At 43.1% G+C, this 12,107-nt stretch overlaps 1 protein-coding gene across 4 annotated transcripts in view; it reads right to left on the reverse strand.

The window, feature by feature from the left end:
- Positions 1-3,430: 3,430 nt before the first annotated feature.
- BEGAIN (brain enriched guanylate kinase associated) overlaps positions 3,431-12,107 on the reverse strand; it is an 823,755-nt gene continuing 815,078 nt past the window's right edge. For all 4 annotated transcript variants that reach the window (XM_086937817.1, XM_086937816.1, XM_086937814.1 and 1 more), the window contains one exon: positions 3,431-6,111. In XM_086937817.1, coding sequence (XP_086793943.1) covers positions 4,729-6,111 — 1,383 coding nt within the window. In that variant the 3' untranslated portion in view covers positions 3,431-4,728. The remainder of the gene's footprint in view (positions 6,112-12,107) is intronic.

Consider the following 12,107-nt stretch of genomic DNA (forward strand, 5'->3'; position numbering starts at 1 on the left):
CGAGTCTGTCTCTGCAGGGAAACAGTCATCACATCGCATCCATTGCAAAGCATGCGATTACAACACAGTCGTTACAATGACCGCGTTGTTACATTGCAGTACCATTACAATGCAAGTTGTTACAACAACTTGCTCTAGGGGGCACTCTAAACTAAGGAATAGTATAATTTACTATTCCAACACCTTCCCTACAGTGGCACACACTGGAGTTGGAATAGTAAAGTATACTATTCCTAAGTCCAGCAAGATGCCTAGAGCAAGTCGTGGTAACGACTTGTGTTGTAATGATACTGCGATGTAACAACGTGGTTGTTGTAACAACTGCATTGTAACTGCATGCGTTGTAAACGCATGTGAGGTAAAAGGCTATATCCATCTCTGCGTTGTAAAAGGGGGGTTCACCCAATACAGTCACTGGGACCTGGGTATGTATATTGCTGAGAAAGAGGGGTCCCAGTTACCACATAGAAAAATATAGAACGTCAAGAAAAATCAATTAACAATAATTTGCATACATTGTTTTTATTTTCAATTTAGCTAAGCCTATTAATCAAGCAAGGTTAGTTGAAATAACATTTATAAAATTGCATAAAGTGCCCTGGACAAGGGGGAAGGGGAAAAAGTGCAGTGAGTGTAGGAAGGGTAAGTGACATAAGAAAAAACAGAGCTGAAGGCTACAAACAATCACAGATTATTGGACTAATTGAGAATGTCAAATAATCATAAATTCCAAATTTTGTTATTGCAACATAACATGCTTCATAAGTGTACTGAATATCATCAATGCTGAGATGAAGCTGGGAAAAAAAGAACAGTCGACGTTTCGACCCCTATTGTAAAGGCAGGCAGAAATAGATTCCTTGCAGTGGGGTCTTCATCAGGACGGGATAGGGGAAAAGGGCACACCCAAAGATGCTTGTTGTCAAGGGTGGGGAGGGATGCTACTACAGGGCTTAGTGTGGCCTGGCATGGAGTGCCCAGCTCTGGTCTAAAGAACCACTGAAGACTGAAGAACATCGTTATTTAGCAACACCCTTGATTGATATAAGATCAGGTCCATGCATCAAAGACCGTCAGAATGGATAAGCGGCATAGGGAGGTATCAATCAGATCAATCTGGTTTGAAAACACCGTGGTCTGGTGGCTAATCTGCTTTACCACGGCTGCGGTTATCGAGATTAACTTCCTACTCGGCAGACGCCGGTTCTAGATCATTGATGTCCAAACCAGTTTGGTGATTACGCCGCGACCAGTAATGGGAACGTCTTAATTATTGTTCCTTACCGCACCAATCCACTACAACCTATTCATCCCACCAGACCACGGTGTTTTCAAACCAGATTGATCTGATTGATACCTCCCTATGCCCCTTATCCATTCTGACGGTCTTTGATGCATGGACCTGATCTTATATCAATCAAGGGTGTTGCTAAATAACGACGTTCTTCAGTCTTCAGTGGTTCTTTAGACCAGAGCTGGGCACTCCATGCCAGGCCACACTAAGCACTGTAGGAGCATCCCTCCCCACCCTTGACAACAAGCATCTTTGGTTGTGCCCCTTTCCCCTATCCCGTCCTGATGAAGACCCCACTGCAAGGAATCTATTTCTGCCTGCCTTTACAATAGGGGTCGAAACGTCGACTGTTCTTTGTTTCCCAGCTTCATCTCAGCATTGATGATATTCAGTTCACTTATGAAGCATGTTATGTTGTAATAACAAAATTTGGAATTTATGATTATTTGACATTCTCAATTAGTCCAATAATCTGTGATTGTTTGTAGCCTTCGGCTCTGTTTTTTCTTATGTCACTTACCCTTCCTACACTCACTGCACTTTTTTCCCCTTCCCCCTTGTCCAGGGCACTTTATGCAATTTTATAAATGTTATTTCAACTAACCTTGCTTGATTAATAGGCTTAGCTACATTGAAAATAAAAACAATGTATACAAATTATTGTTAATTGATTTTTCTTGACGTTCTATATTTTTCTATGTGGTAACTGGGACCCCTCTTTCTCAGCAATATCCATCTCTGCAACATTAGCATCTGGTTGGTGTAGTGCTCCATCATGTTCCCTTGAGTGGGAACAAGTGGCTTCCCATTCTCCATGATAATTGCAGCACAAGGACCACCTCAGTCTCCTGTGGGAGCTTCCAAGGGGGGCTGGAGGAGCCAGTCTCTCTCAGCACAGCTGCTGCTGTGCCTCCCACTGCTATTCCAGTGTTGCGATAGGTTGCTGATCAGGGTCCTCAGCCTCCAGGAGGGATAGTCAGCAAGGTGCAGCTCACAGGTCCTCAGACGTCCATCCCGTCATTATGAGCCCTCTGTCCACTTCCACCAGTTCTCTTGCAAAGTGGGGGGCTGCTGCCTTCCGCCCCTAGCACGGGAGTCCTCTCAATGGCCAGATCGGTGTGTTCCAATGCTCATACCACTAGTCTCCAGATCCACCTCAGAGCACCCCTGATCACCAGTTCTTCTCCCAAGACCCTCGGGCAGCACCTTCCAGCCTGCCTGCATCTGCCAAATCCAGGAAGCCCCCCCCTTGCTCAGTGCACCAAGGCTGCCCGGCAACACACGGCCAGCACCAACTGATCTCCGTGCTCTCCTCCTTGCGACAGGGAAGGCCAGTAGAGCACCGCCGCTTAGGAAGACAGTTGGGTCGCTTCCTCAGGGGCGATGTACATGCCGGTGACCCTGTGTCCCATTAAATCATTCACAGCCAAGGGCGGTCGGCTCCCGGGGCAGCCGGGAAGAAGTGGGGGAGGGCTCCGGCCTAGACTTGGAACAGCTGCTGCTCACAGATCGTGCTCAGCAGGCTTTTCCCGCAGTTAATGTGGCCTTCTGGCACAGCAGCTGCCCACCAAAAGAGATGAGTCGGACCCGCAGCTTCTGGGGACCATAGGCCGCTGTAAATTCACTGCTCCACATGCAGCCAGCATGCCCGTCCGGGTTTGTGTCCAGGCCCGCCATGCTGGTACCCAAGAATCAGGAAAAGAAGGTCACGGGGGCAGCGATCAACCCCTGGCTCCAGCATCCAAAATGCACCCGTCAACATGCAGCTTTCTGCTGGATTTCTTCAGGTCCCTCACGGACATATCCTGTTGGTCATCTTGCGTGGCCATGCCCCCAAATGGCATTATTTTTTATAATAAGAACGCAATTAAATAATTTAAAACTTTTGGTGGCTTCCGCCTTCAATTGGGAAATCATTTGTTATGTTAGTCTATGATCTACTGGTCAAAGTGATCTGTGGGAAAACTAACCGCCCCTTTTCCAGCGCTTCTAATTGGCATCTTTCATGCACCGGAAACAGCAGCAATAAATGCACACAGAAAATGTAATACAATAAAATAGAACACAAACTTTATTGTCACTATCAAAGGGCTGAAAAAGAGCATGCAGAACGTGCAAAATAACAACTAGCAGGAATTCAGTCACTTCTTTATTGTCTGCTGATCTTTCAACCTTGAAAATTACAAAATATTCGAAAAGTCACTAGTCACAGTTGTTCAAAACCTAGTATACAGTTAAAAATTATAGAATAAAAAAAACAAAACAATAATTTGGTTGACGGGCCTCTCTTCCTTCCTGTTCGAAAAAAGAATAATGCACACACCTTGGTATTCGCAGGTGTTAGCTGTTCCACCAGATGTACCAACAGACTCGTTGGTGAACCTAACACACAGTGGCACAGTATATATACTACAGTACAAATCATTTTTGGCTATTCCTTAAGGTTGATTTTTTTTCCACTGAATTGTGTTACAGCTCGAGTCCTGTCTTCGCTACTTTACAACTTGTCTTCGTGTAACTATCCATTCCTTAAAGAAATAAACCCTCGTCGAAAAGCCATCGGAAGTGGCATGGGTCGCCTCCAGCCTGATTTGAGAAAGCAAGTGGAGACCATGTGAAACATGTTATAATGCATTTCCTGTAAGAAAAGGATCTTCTTTAATCCATAGGCAGTAGCAGAGTTCAGAACACTGACCTGAAGTCCGTCTTCCATGTCTTTTAGTAAATAATACATTCCTAAAAACGTTTTGATTTTAAAAAAATCAAAAAAATTCAGGTTGTGTCTTTGATAATGCAAAATACAACACGTTAAATTGACACGTCATGCATTTTCGACAATATAAATGCAATCAAATAGAAAAAAATTTACCAGACACCCTCAAGTACTCATGAGGTAGTATATGAGGGGAAATACTGTAGGAAAGCAGAAACACAAAAAAACCGCCAATCTCCATCACCTTGTGCATACATAGGGTCCTCTCATATACAGCAGTAAGAAATAACCTAGGCAACTACTGTTTATATTTCAAAATATTTCTATTTTACTTCACCTATCACATTCTGTTCTGGCGTAGGTGAAACATAATGAGTTACTATCTTGTCCTCGGTCTTTTCGGTACAAATGGCCTCATACTGAAAAAAATAAGACTTCCTTTTCTTCGCTCAGAATGGAAAATACTTTGTTTTAAGTTTCTAACATCACAAATTCTTTGTCTCACGAGTACTTTTTAATTATAAAAATATTTCGAGGTTTACAAAATAGGGCAGTCGTACATCCAATGCGGACGAGGTCAACAGTGTATAATGTAACCTTACAACAGAATTGCAGCAAGCTCCAACCTGTTGATTAGTGATGCAGTTCTTATGATGAAAGAAACTAAATAGGCAATGCAAGTGTGGGTGTGGCCTTAAATTTCATATTGCAGATTTTTTTTTTAATTTAGAAGCGTGCCGTACAACTGGGCCTTAGTAAGGCTGTCCTTTCGGGTCAGGCCAATACTTCCAGTCCTTTGGAACTGCTGAGATTTGTTGTGGTAAGATGGGTGAGGTCCTTGCTCCATGGAAGACTGGTGCACTTCAGAGGTTTCTAAAGGACCCTGATTTAAGGACTCGGCAGAACTATTTGGACTCACGTCCACGTACTCCCTTTTCATACCCGGGCTAGAGCTATCGGTGCTCTTGCCGCACATCTGCATCGGAACCCTTTCACCCTTCTGCTCCCTGGATTCTTTTGATTTAAAGGAGGACATCATCTCTTGCTTGCAACTGGCAGTGATGTCAATGTTCAGTCCAGAGTCTGTTCTCAAGAAACAGGAATCAACTATTCGGTTTTCGCATCCCTCCTCCCCTTCCGAGAAGCTGTCTTGCTTATAGCTGACGTACATTGGGCTCATCCTACTTTCTAACTGCTTCACAGGGCTACTTCCAAAATACTGCTCCGAGAAACTGCATGGTGACAGTCTGCCGGCATTTCTGAAGGCATAGGCACCCACATCATCTACGCTCAGTGGCCTCCACTGGGTAGGAAGGTCATCCTCTGATAGGTGAGCACTCCGGCTGTCACTGCGGATGATTTGAGAACCTAGTGCCTGTGGTGAACTCATTCCAGAAAAATGGAAAGGTTCATCCACATAGGAAGCGGCCCGAACAAAGCTGGGGGCAGTTTGGGGTTCATGGCCATGTTCCATGTGTTGCATAGATTTTGACTTCACAAATCTAGGGCTGGCCGAATGTTCATAGCCTGCGGTCGACTTTCTTTCAAAAATGTCATCCCTGCTACCCAAATATATTGCTTGCTGAGAGGCTGTGAGAGTGCTAGCTTGGTTGTTCTCCTTTTCTTCAGAAGTTACACTGAAACTGGAGTAGGAACTGGAAGTTTGCAAAGAAGTAACATATTCATTGAAGGCTTCGTGGGAGAAGCTCGAATGGAACCCGTCTTCTTCTGCAGTGCTGTCTGTGGAGTTTTGTGACCTTAAGAAGCCTTCCTCCTTGACTTGCATGTCAAAACTTTGCCGCCTCTCCCTTCTCCGCTCTTCAGGGCAGTACAGGGCAGTATCACTGCAGTAGATGTCAGACTTGAATTGCTGTCTTTGGCCAAGCTTCTCTTCGTGTTCCTGGTTACCGTGTCCATAACTGAGATCTCTCATAGACACACTTGACTGATGGGAAGTCAAGCTGGTGGGATCTGGTTTCTCCAAAACCTTGGCAATGACGCAAGTGGGAATGCTGTCCGCGTAGGATGTATGACATGGGACATTGAGGCTGCATCCATGCTTTTCCATGTGAAGGCTTACTCTGTCCTGGAAGTCAGGTGGCAGCTGAAAAGAAACAGATAAGAAAAGTTTAAGCCCATTCAAGCTCAGTGGACAGAAATAAGTACATAATCCAGAATCTTAACAAAGCATAAACCGTTTCTACAAGTTTTCGCTTGGCTGCAGCCATTTCATTGTATCATTCTTAAAACCAGATAAAAGCAACCCCGAAGGTACAGTTTAATACCTGAATTATAAGACGTATTTTTCTACTCCATTGAAGCTTGTGACTCAAGATATCCGTAAGCCATGTTTTCAAAACATTTCTCACATTGTGAACAACTTGGAAAATGAATTCAGTTTAGGACTTGAATGGTTTTATGGCGAGGCTTTCCATTAAGCCATTTGCAAATGTTTTTGTATTTTAAATCAGGTGGACTTTATCACAGTTACATTATTTAAACAAAGATTGTATTTTTGAGGAACATGCATTACAACAAACGTGACGTTTTTCTAATGTAATACACTGATTTCTTTAAAATCAGTTTTTGGGCAATATTTGACCCTTAAAGAAGTCTGATACTGATAAAACGACATTAGTATATTGTGAACATAGAGTGTATTTTACACAATTCTGGTTTGTCCGTGATGCTCTTCTACATCAATGGGTCATACTTTACTGGGTCCCCTCACTTCCAACAGCTTGCAGCTAGCTAATAGAAAGATTCTAGCGCACAAATGGAGCCATAATGGACGTTGCAGTGATCTGAATGCATTAATCGATTAGGAGAACATGTATTAGAGATACGTGATCAGTTTATTTCTTGCCTTGTTATGCCTACCTCGTAATAGAATATTAGACCTTGTGTACAAAGTGAAGATTTCCATCTTTGTAGTGTGTTCTCTTGTTTTTTTTTCCTGGATATTTTTTGTATCTGCTCTGATTTAAGGCATAGTAAACAAGCCTCAGACACATCTACTCTGTTAAAATGACCTAAGAGTCTATTTCCTGTGCATGCCAAGATACAGTTGATCTGTCACTATGTTGTGTTAGGACATAAGGTTGACACAAAAAGCAGTTAAATATGAATAACTAGCCCACCGCAAGGCAGCAGCAGTAGTACACCCTGCTATGTTAAAACTGTGACTGTCCTTTGCATAACAATGGGGTAATCAAACAATAACCTGAAGGACATTGTTAATTTGTGATACACAACAACAGTGGTCCAATTGGAGAGACCAACAGAAAGGAAAAATCTAAACAAATTGGCTTACCCTAATGTAATTTATCCAAATCAGCCTTCTCCAACTTGAGGTAAGGCGTGAGATATTGCTTATTTCAATGTGAAAGAGTGCATATAACAATATCAGTTCTTATTACACACAAGGAAGTAAATGTGTGAATGTTTTATATGCAGATTATCAGTATAAATACATTATTTTACCATGGTCGCTCCAGACAGAAAAATTCGAGAAAAAGTGTGCCTGTGTGTGAAATTTCAATAGAGTACGAAATGAGAAAATAGACCTCATACACATATCATAATCATTACAGAGAAGCCTTTCCATTACATTAATTGTACAGCATAAATACGATCTCAATGAAAAAGGGCAATTGGCTCAATCATAGTAGCCCCTTTATGTGTAAATGTATGAAGCTTATATAGCGCATGACTTACCCTGGGGCATCTCCGCGCTTGCTTAGGGAACCCGTCCTGGTATTCCCCTGTGAGATAATCCTGGCAGGGTATCCACAAGGTGAAAGCCAGGCATCCCACCGCGAGGGGCCGATGTGGAGATTATGCAAGCTATTGCCCAGAGTCGCAGAGTGTGAACCCGTGAGTCGAGAAGGCACCGGAGCGAGAATTAACGAGTCCGTGGAATTATTGAGCCCAAGACCCGCCGAGGCGGGGAATTAAACCCTGGTCCAGGGCCGAACTCAAGCTCCAGGTCTGCCGCCTCTAACCCCTGAGCCACACTTCTCCACACCAAGACCAAGTATCCAATCCAGGGTTCATAGTGTCGATGTTTTGACCCGGCGAAAGGTAAGAGGACCAGTTTAAGCCTCACCAGCGGGTCTTCATGAGTTCAGAATAGAGGGGGAGCAACCTATCGGAAAAAGGACAATTTGCCCAACTTCATTAAAACCGATTTAAAAAGTGTGTGTGGCAGCACCTTCTCTTTCCTGAGGTATGTGCATTCTCACCTGGAATTATGAATTGTTCGGTAAGGGATCTGCAGAAATTATTTAAATGACAAAGACCAATCGGCTCCTATTCTGCAGCAAATCTAATAAGAACCCTAAGAATGCACAGAAAGGGACCCACTAATAATCATGGTATCCTAGCCCCAGAGGCAGCCTGTCAAACGTGTTAGAACATATTTCACCTTGTGTAAAATGGTTTGGGAGAATAATTTAAATATGTGTTCACACAGTGAAAAGAGCAGAAAGGGCCCTATTAATGTCTTGCTTCATAGGCCCAAATCCACGACCTGGCAACAAATTTCGAACACAGTACAATTAACTCAGTGAATTATCCCAGTTGATCTTCGATCACACGCAAACTTAAATGGAGGCCTGGATAAATGAAATTAGGATTAGCCACTTTGTTTAGCGTTGTCCTTTCTGGTGGAAACTGTGACTGTGGCACATGATACTGAGGTTAGGTCAACTCAAGACTGAACAGTGGACCTAATAACTCATGCAAATGGTCCTAGTTCTCAGAATTCCAAAAATCCAATAGGTACATCTCATAGGAACGTGGAAATGGGTTGTTACCAACTAGCTCTATTAAAAAGGGAGCCAAAGCTTGACTTTCTGCCTACTCTGCTCTTTTCACTGTATGTGACTAGAGGCCCTTGAATGACTCTGAACTGGGTTGCACTAAACCAAATGGCGGTGGAAGGAGCTGGAATACTAGAGAGACAAACACACACTTTTAATTTTTGGTTTATACTTTAAATGGCCCTTAGAGGTATTTTGCTTCTCAGTACCATGCTCACATGGCCAGAAAAATAACACTTTGTGGTGTAAGGATGATGGTTGTTGTGTATGGGGAAATGTCAAATACTGGACCAGGGGACCCTAGAAAAAGCAAACTCGAAATAACTTACAAAACCAAATATTTTACACACTGGAACTTCGGAAAAAGAATAGAGCCAATTAGAATGATAGGATTCCTGCCTGCTAAAAACTCCCTCTCCTCCCTGTCGAAGGAAGATCTGAAGGTATATTATTACCTTTGACTTGCCTCTCTGGTCCCAAGACATGGTCCAGAGAGCTCGGAGATGGTCAGTTCTTTGAAGAGGTTTACATGAACATTTGGATGTTGTTCTTTGTGAATGATCACGCTTCTAAGGAGTCGACTTCTGGGACCCTAGGTGCTATGGGGCTGCATAGGTTCCTGGAGCCTAAGGCACCTTCTACCTGCTAGCCAGAGGTACACTATTACAATAAGACTTTCACAAGATCTGCTTTGCCAAAAGCTTTTTTTGAAAACTGCCACCTCAAATGTGCAACGTTTTCAGCATTGAACGGGTGGACGACTTGTATCATTGCTGTCCAACGTTTTTCAAGCTTTGCCCTTGGTTGCTGCTTTTATCTGGTCGGACCATTTTGCCATATCTTACGTGCACCACTGTCTTTGTGAACAAAAGCATTTGGGTTGAACACTACCTTTAACAGCTGAAATTTCTGTTTGCCTATGCATTGAGCCTTTGAATCATCCATATCTGATTTCAAAATCAGCTCTATGGACTCATCTTCCTGACCTATGTGCTCAGCTCTGAGCTGTGAGCTCTTGTGATCCTTTGAGTGAGGTGCATGATGACGTCCCCGTGAATACATCATTACTGAGTATTCATGAAAAAGCCTTTGTAAGGGTAGGCTAACTATTCAGAATCGAAATTCTAGACATTCACAATAAAAGTGTTGCAATTTCCTTAGAGGAAGAGGTACCCCACTCTTAATGTTCCACCAAGAATTGGAGTAAATTTAAGAGCAATAGCGAGTTTCAACTTCATAACTGAAGTTTCCTCTCTGACTCTCTCTTACTCAAGTTGTGCACTTTTTAGGTCGAGCCTAGCGCAGCGCATTTGCTGCTCTGCGAGGCATAGTGTATCTGGAAAGTGTGGGTGAAAAACCTCCATTGTTGCCTATTGGCTTCTGCTACTGCCCTTCTGCAATGCCTCCTTTAATTTAGTGGCTACCGTAAATTAGTCCTGCCTTTTGCCATTTTGGACCCTCCCAGGTGATTGCCCCAGTTTCTGTGGCAGTAGTCAGTTTTTCATAAATGTTTATGCCTGCAGACTCTCTTTTCCTTTTCCCTTTTATCTGCCTGTTTATGGCTTCTCCCTCCCTCCTCACACTTGGAGCCCTCCCCCACCCTCCAAGCACACAGACATAGCTGTGGGTTTCTCATGGCAGAGAGACCTCGCCCTGCGAATCCCCCCTTGAGCACCCCCCCCACCTGCCTCCGTTTACTCCAGCAGTGGCGGCATGTGCAGGTATTAACCCTTTCTTTCCTCCTTGTTATTAATGGATAACAGTTAAAACAAGGGCGGAATTGCCGCTCTGATGAAGCAGACCCTATAGTTGTGAGTTGCCGTGCACGTTCTTACGATTAATTATTTAGTGATGTTATTGTTGACTATAGAGTTGCTTCAAATGCGGACATGACAGGAGCTTAAAGTAAATATTCGAAGCGTGTCTTTAATGTAATAGTAGGCGTCAGACTGTAATGCACACAGCAATGTTTCAACCCTGAAGTACCTTTACAGTTAGTGAACTGACTAGACTGCATGCAATTAATGTGCCTATCGGCAGGGTTACTCTCGTCCACCGTGTGTGTGTGTGACTGAAACCATTTGTTAACTCAGAAGAATGCCACTGCTTTATCTTTTTGTCAGGTAAGGTCGTTTTTTATACTTTATTTTATTGCATACAGAATTGTACGGTTTGTATTTTAATACAGTGCACTGTAGTTGCATGCTCCTGCATTACAGTGACTGATACCTCGTTGAAGGATTCACTGTGCTGTGTGTAGTCTGTCGTGGACCTCAGAGATCCCTCCCTGGCCAGCCCTGAGCTCTCAGCTTACCCTCCCTCCTTGTGTTTATGAACAATACATTTAGAAAACGCAGGTGTGATCTCAAGTCACAGCACCCCGCCCGTTGTCAGATCACTAAACACAAATTTCATTACAAGGCATTGCCCTGTTTGACCTTTTTCTTTTTGTTACATATTTAAACCCTCTATATGAGAGCAAGGCTGCCATTTGTGCTTTTCGTAAGTAATGTGACTTCTATTGTTTGTTACTGGCACTTACTTCACAGATTAAATGTGAGTATGTTTGCTGTTGCTTTAGGGAGCACATTTTCATGTTCTTTCTTTTTATCTCTGGAGTATGTTACCTTGGGGTGTTTTGGATTGTTAAACCCTTTCCCGAACTGCCTGGATTTCTCTGCAGAAGCGCTGTAGTGTAGTTCCTAGTTTCCCACTAGGCCCTGCGCATTGGAATAACATAAACAGTAGTACCGACGTGGAACTGCGGATATTCCAGGCCCCCACTGACTATGCTAAACTTAATTGGGTGTGTTACCAACTAGCTCAGAGGTCACTGGAAACTTTCTTCTCTGCATGGGAAGTGATCAGCTTCCCTGGCACAGACAAGAAGGGATTCAGCTTTACAACAACCGTGCAACATGACAACTTTGCTCCTCAGATCAAGAGTCGATCTCTAGGGTCGTGTGAAACAATAGACATGTATTTCACTCAGTCAGGTTAGTGCAGTTTACTTTCACAATATGTAGAGCCTAGAGAGACGGGCGTTTGTCAATAAAGGGTTAACATTTATTGAACAGTCTTTCTTCTCGTACAAGAGAAATGTATTGCCACAATTGCAAGACTTGTTATGATAAAAAGTACGTACAGTAAGATAAGGATTGCGAAATAATACTGTAAAAGCATTGATATGGTTTCTTAGCCATACAATGATTTAAAAGTAATAAAACATATATACAGTCATATATACATTAGGCTAAAATACTCAACTGGTGCTTCT

This window comes from Lissotriton vulgaris, chromosome 9 (genome assembly GCF_964263255.1).
Source record: "Lissotriton vulgaris chromosome 9, aLisVul1.2, whole genome shotgun sequence".
In the NCBI taxonomy this organism is placed as follows: domain Eukaryota; kingdom Metazoa; phylum Chordata; class Amphibia; order Caudata; family Salamandridae; genus Lissotriton; species Lissotriton vulgaris.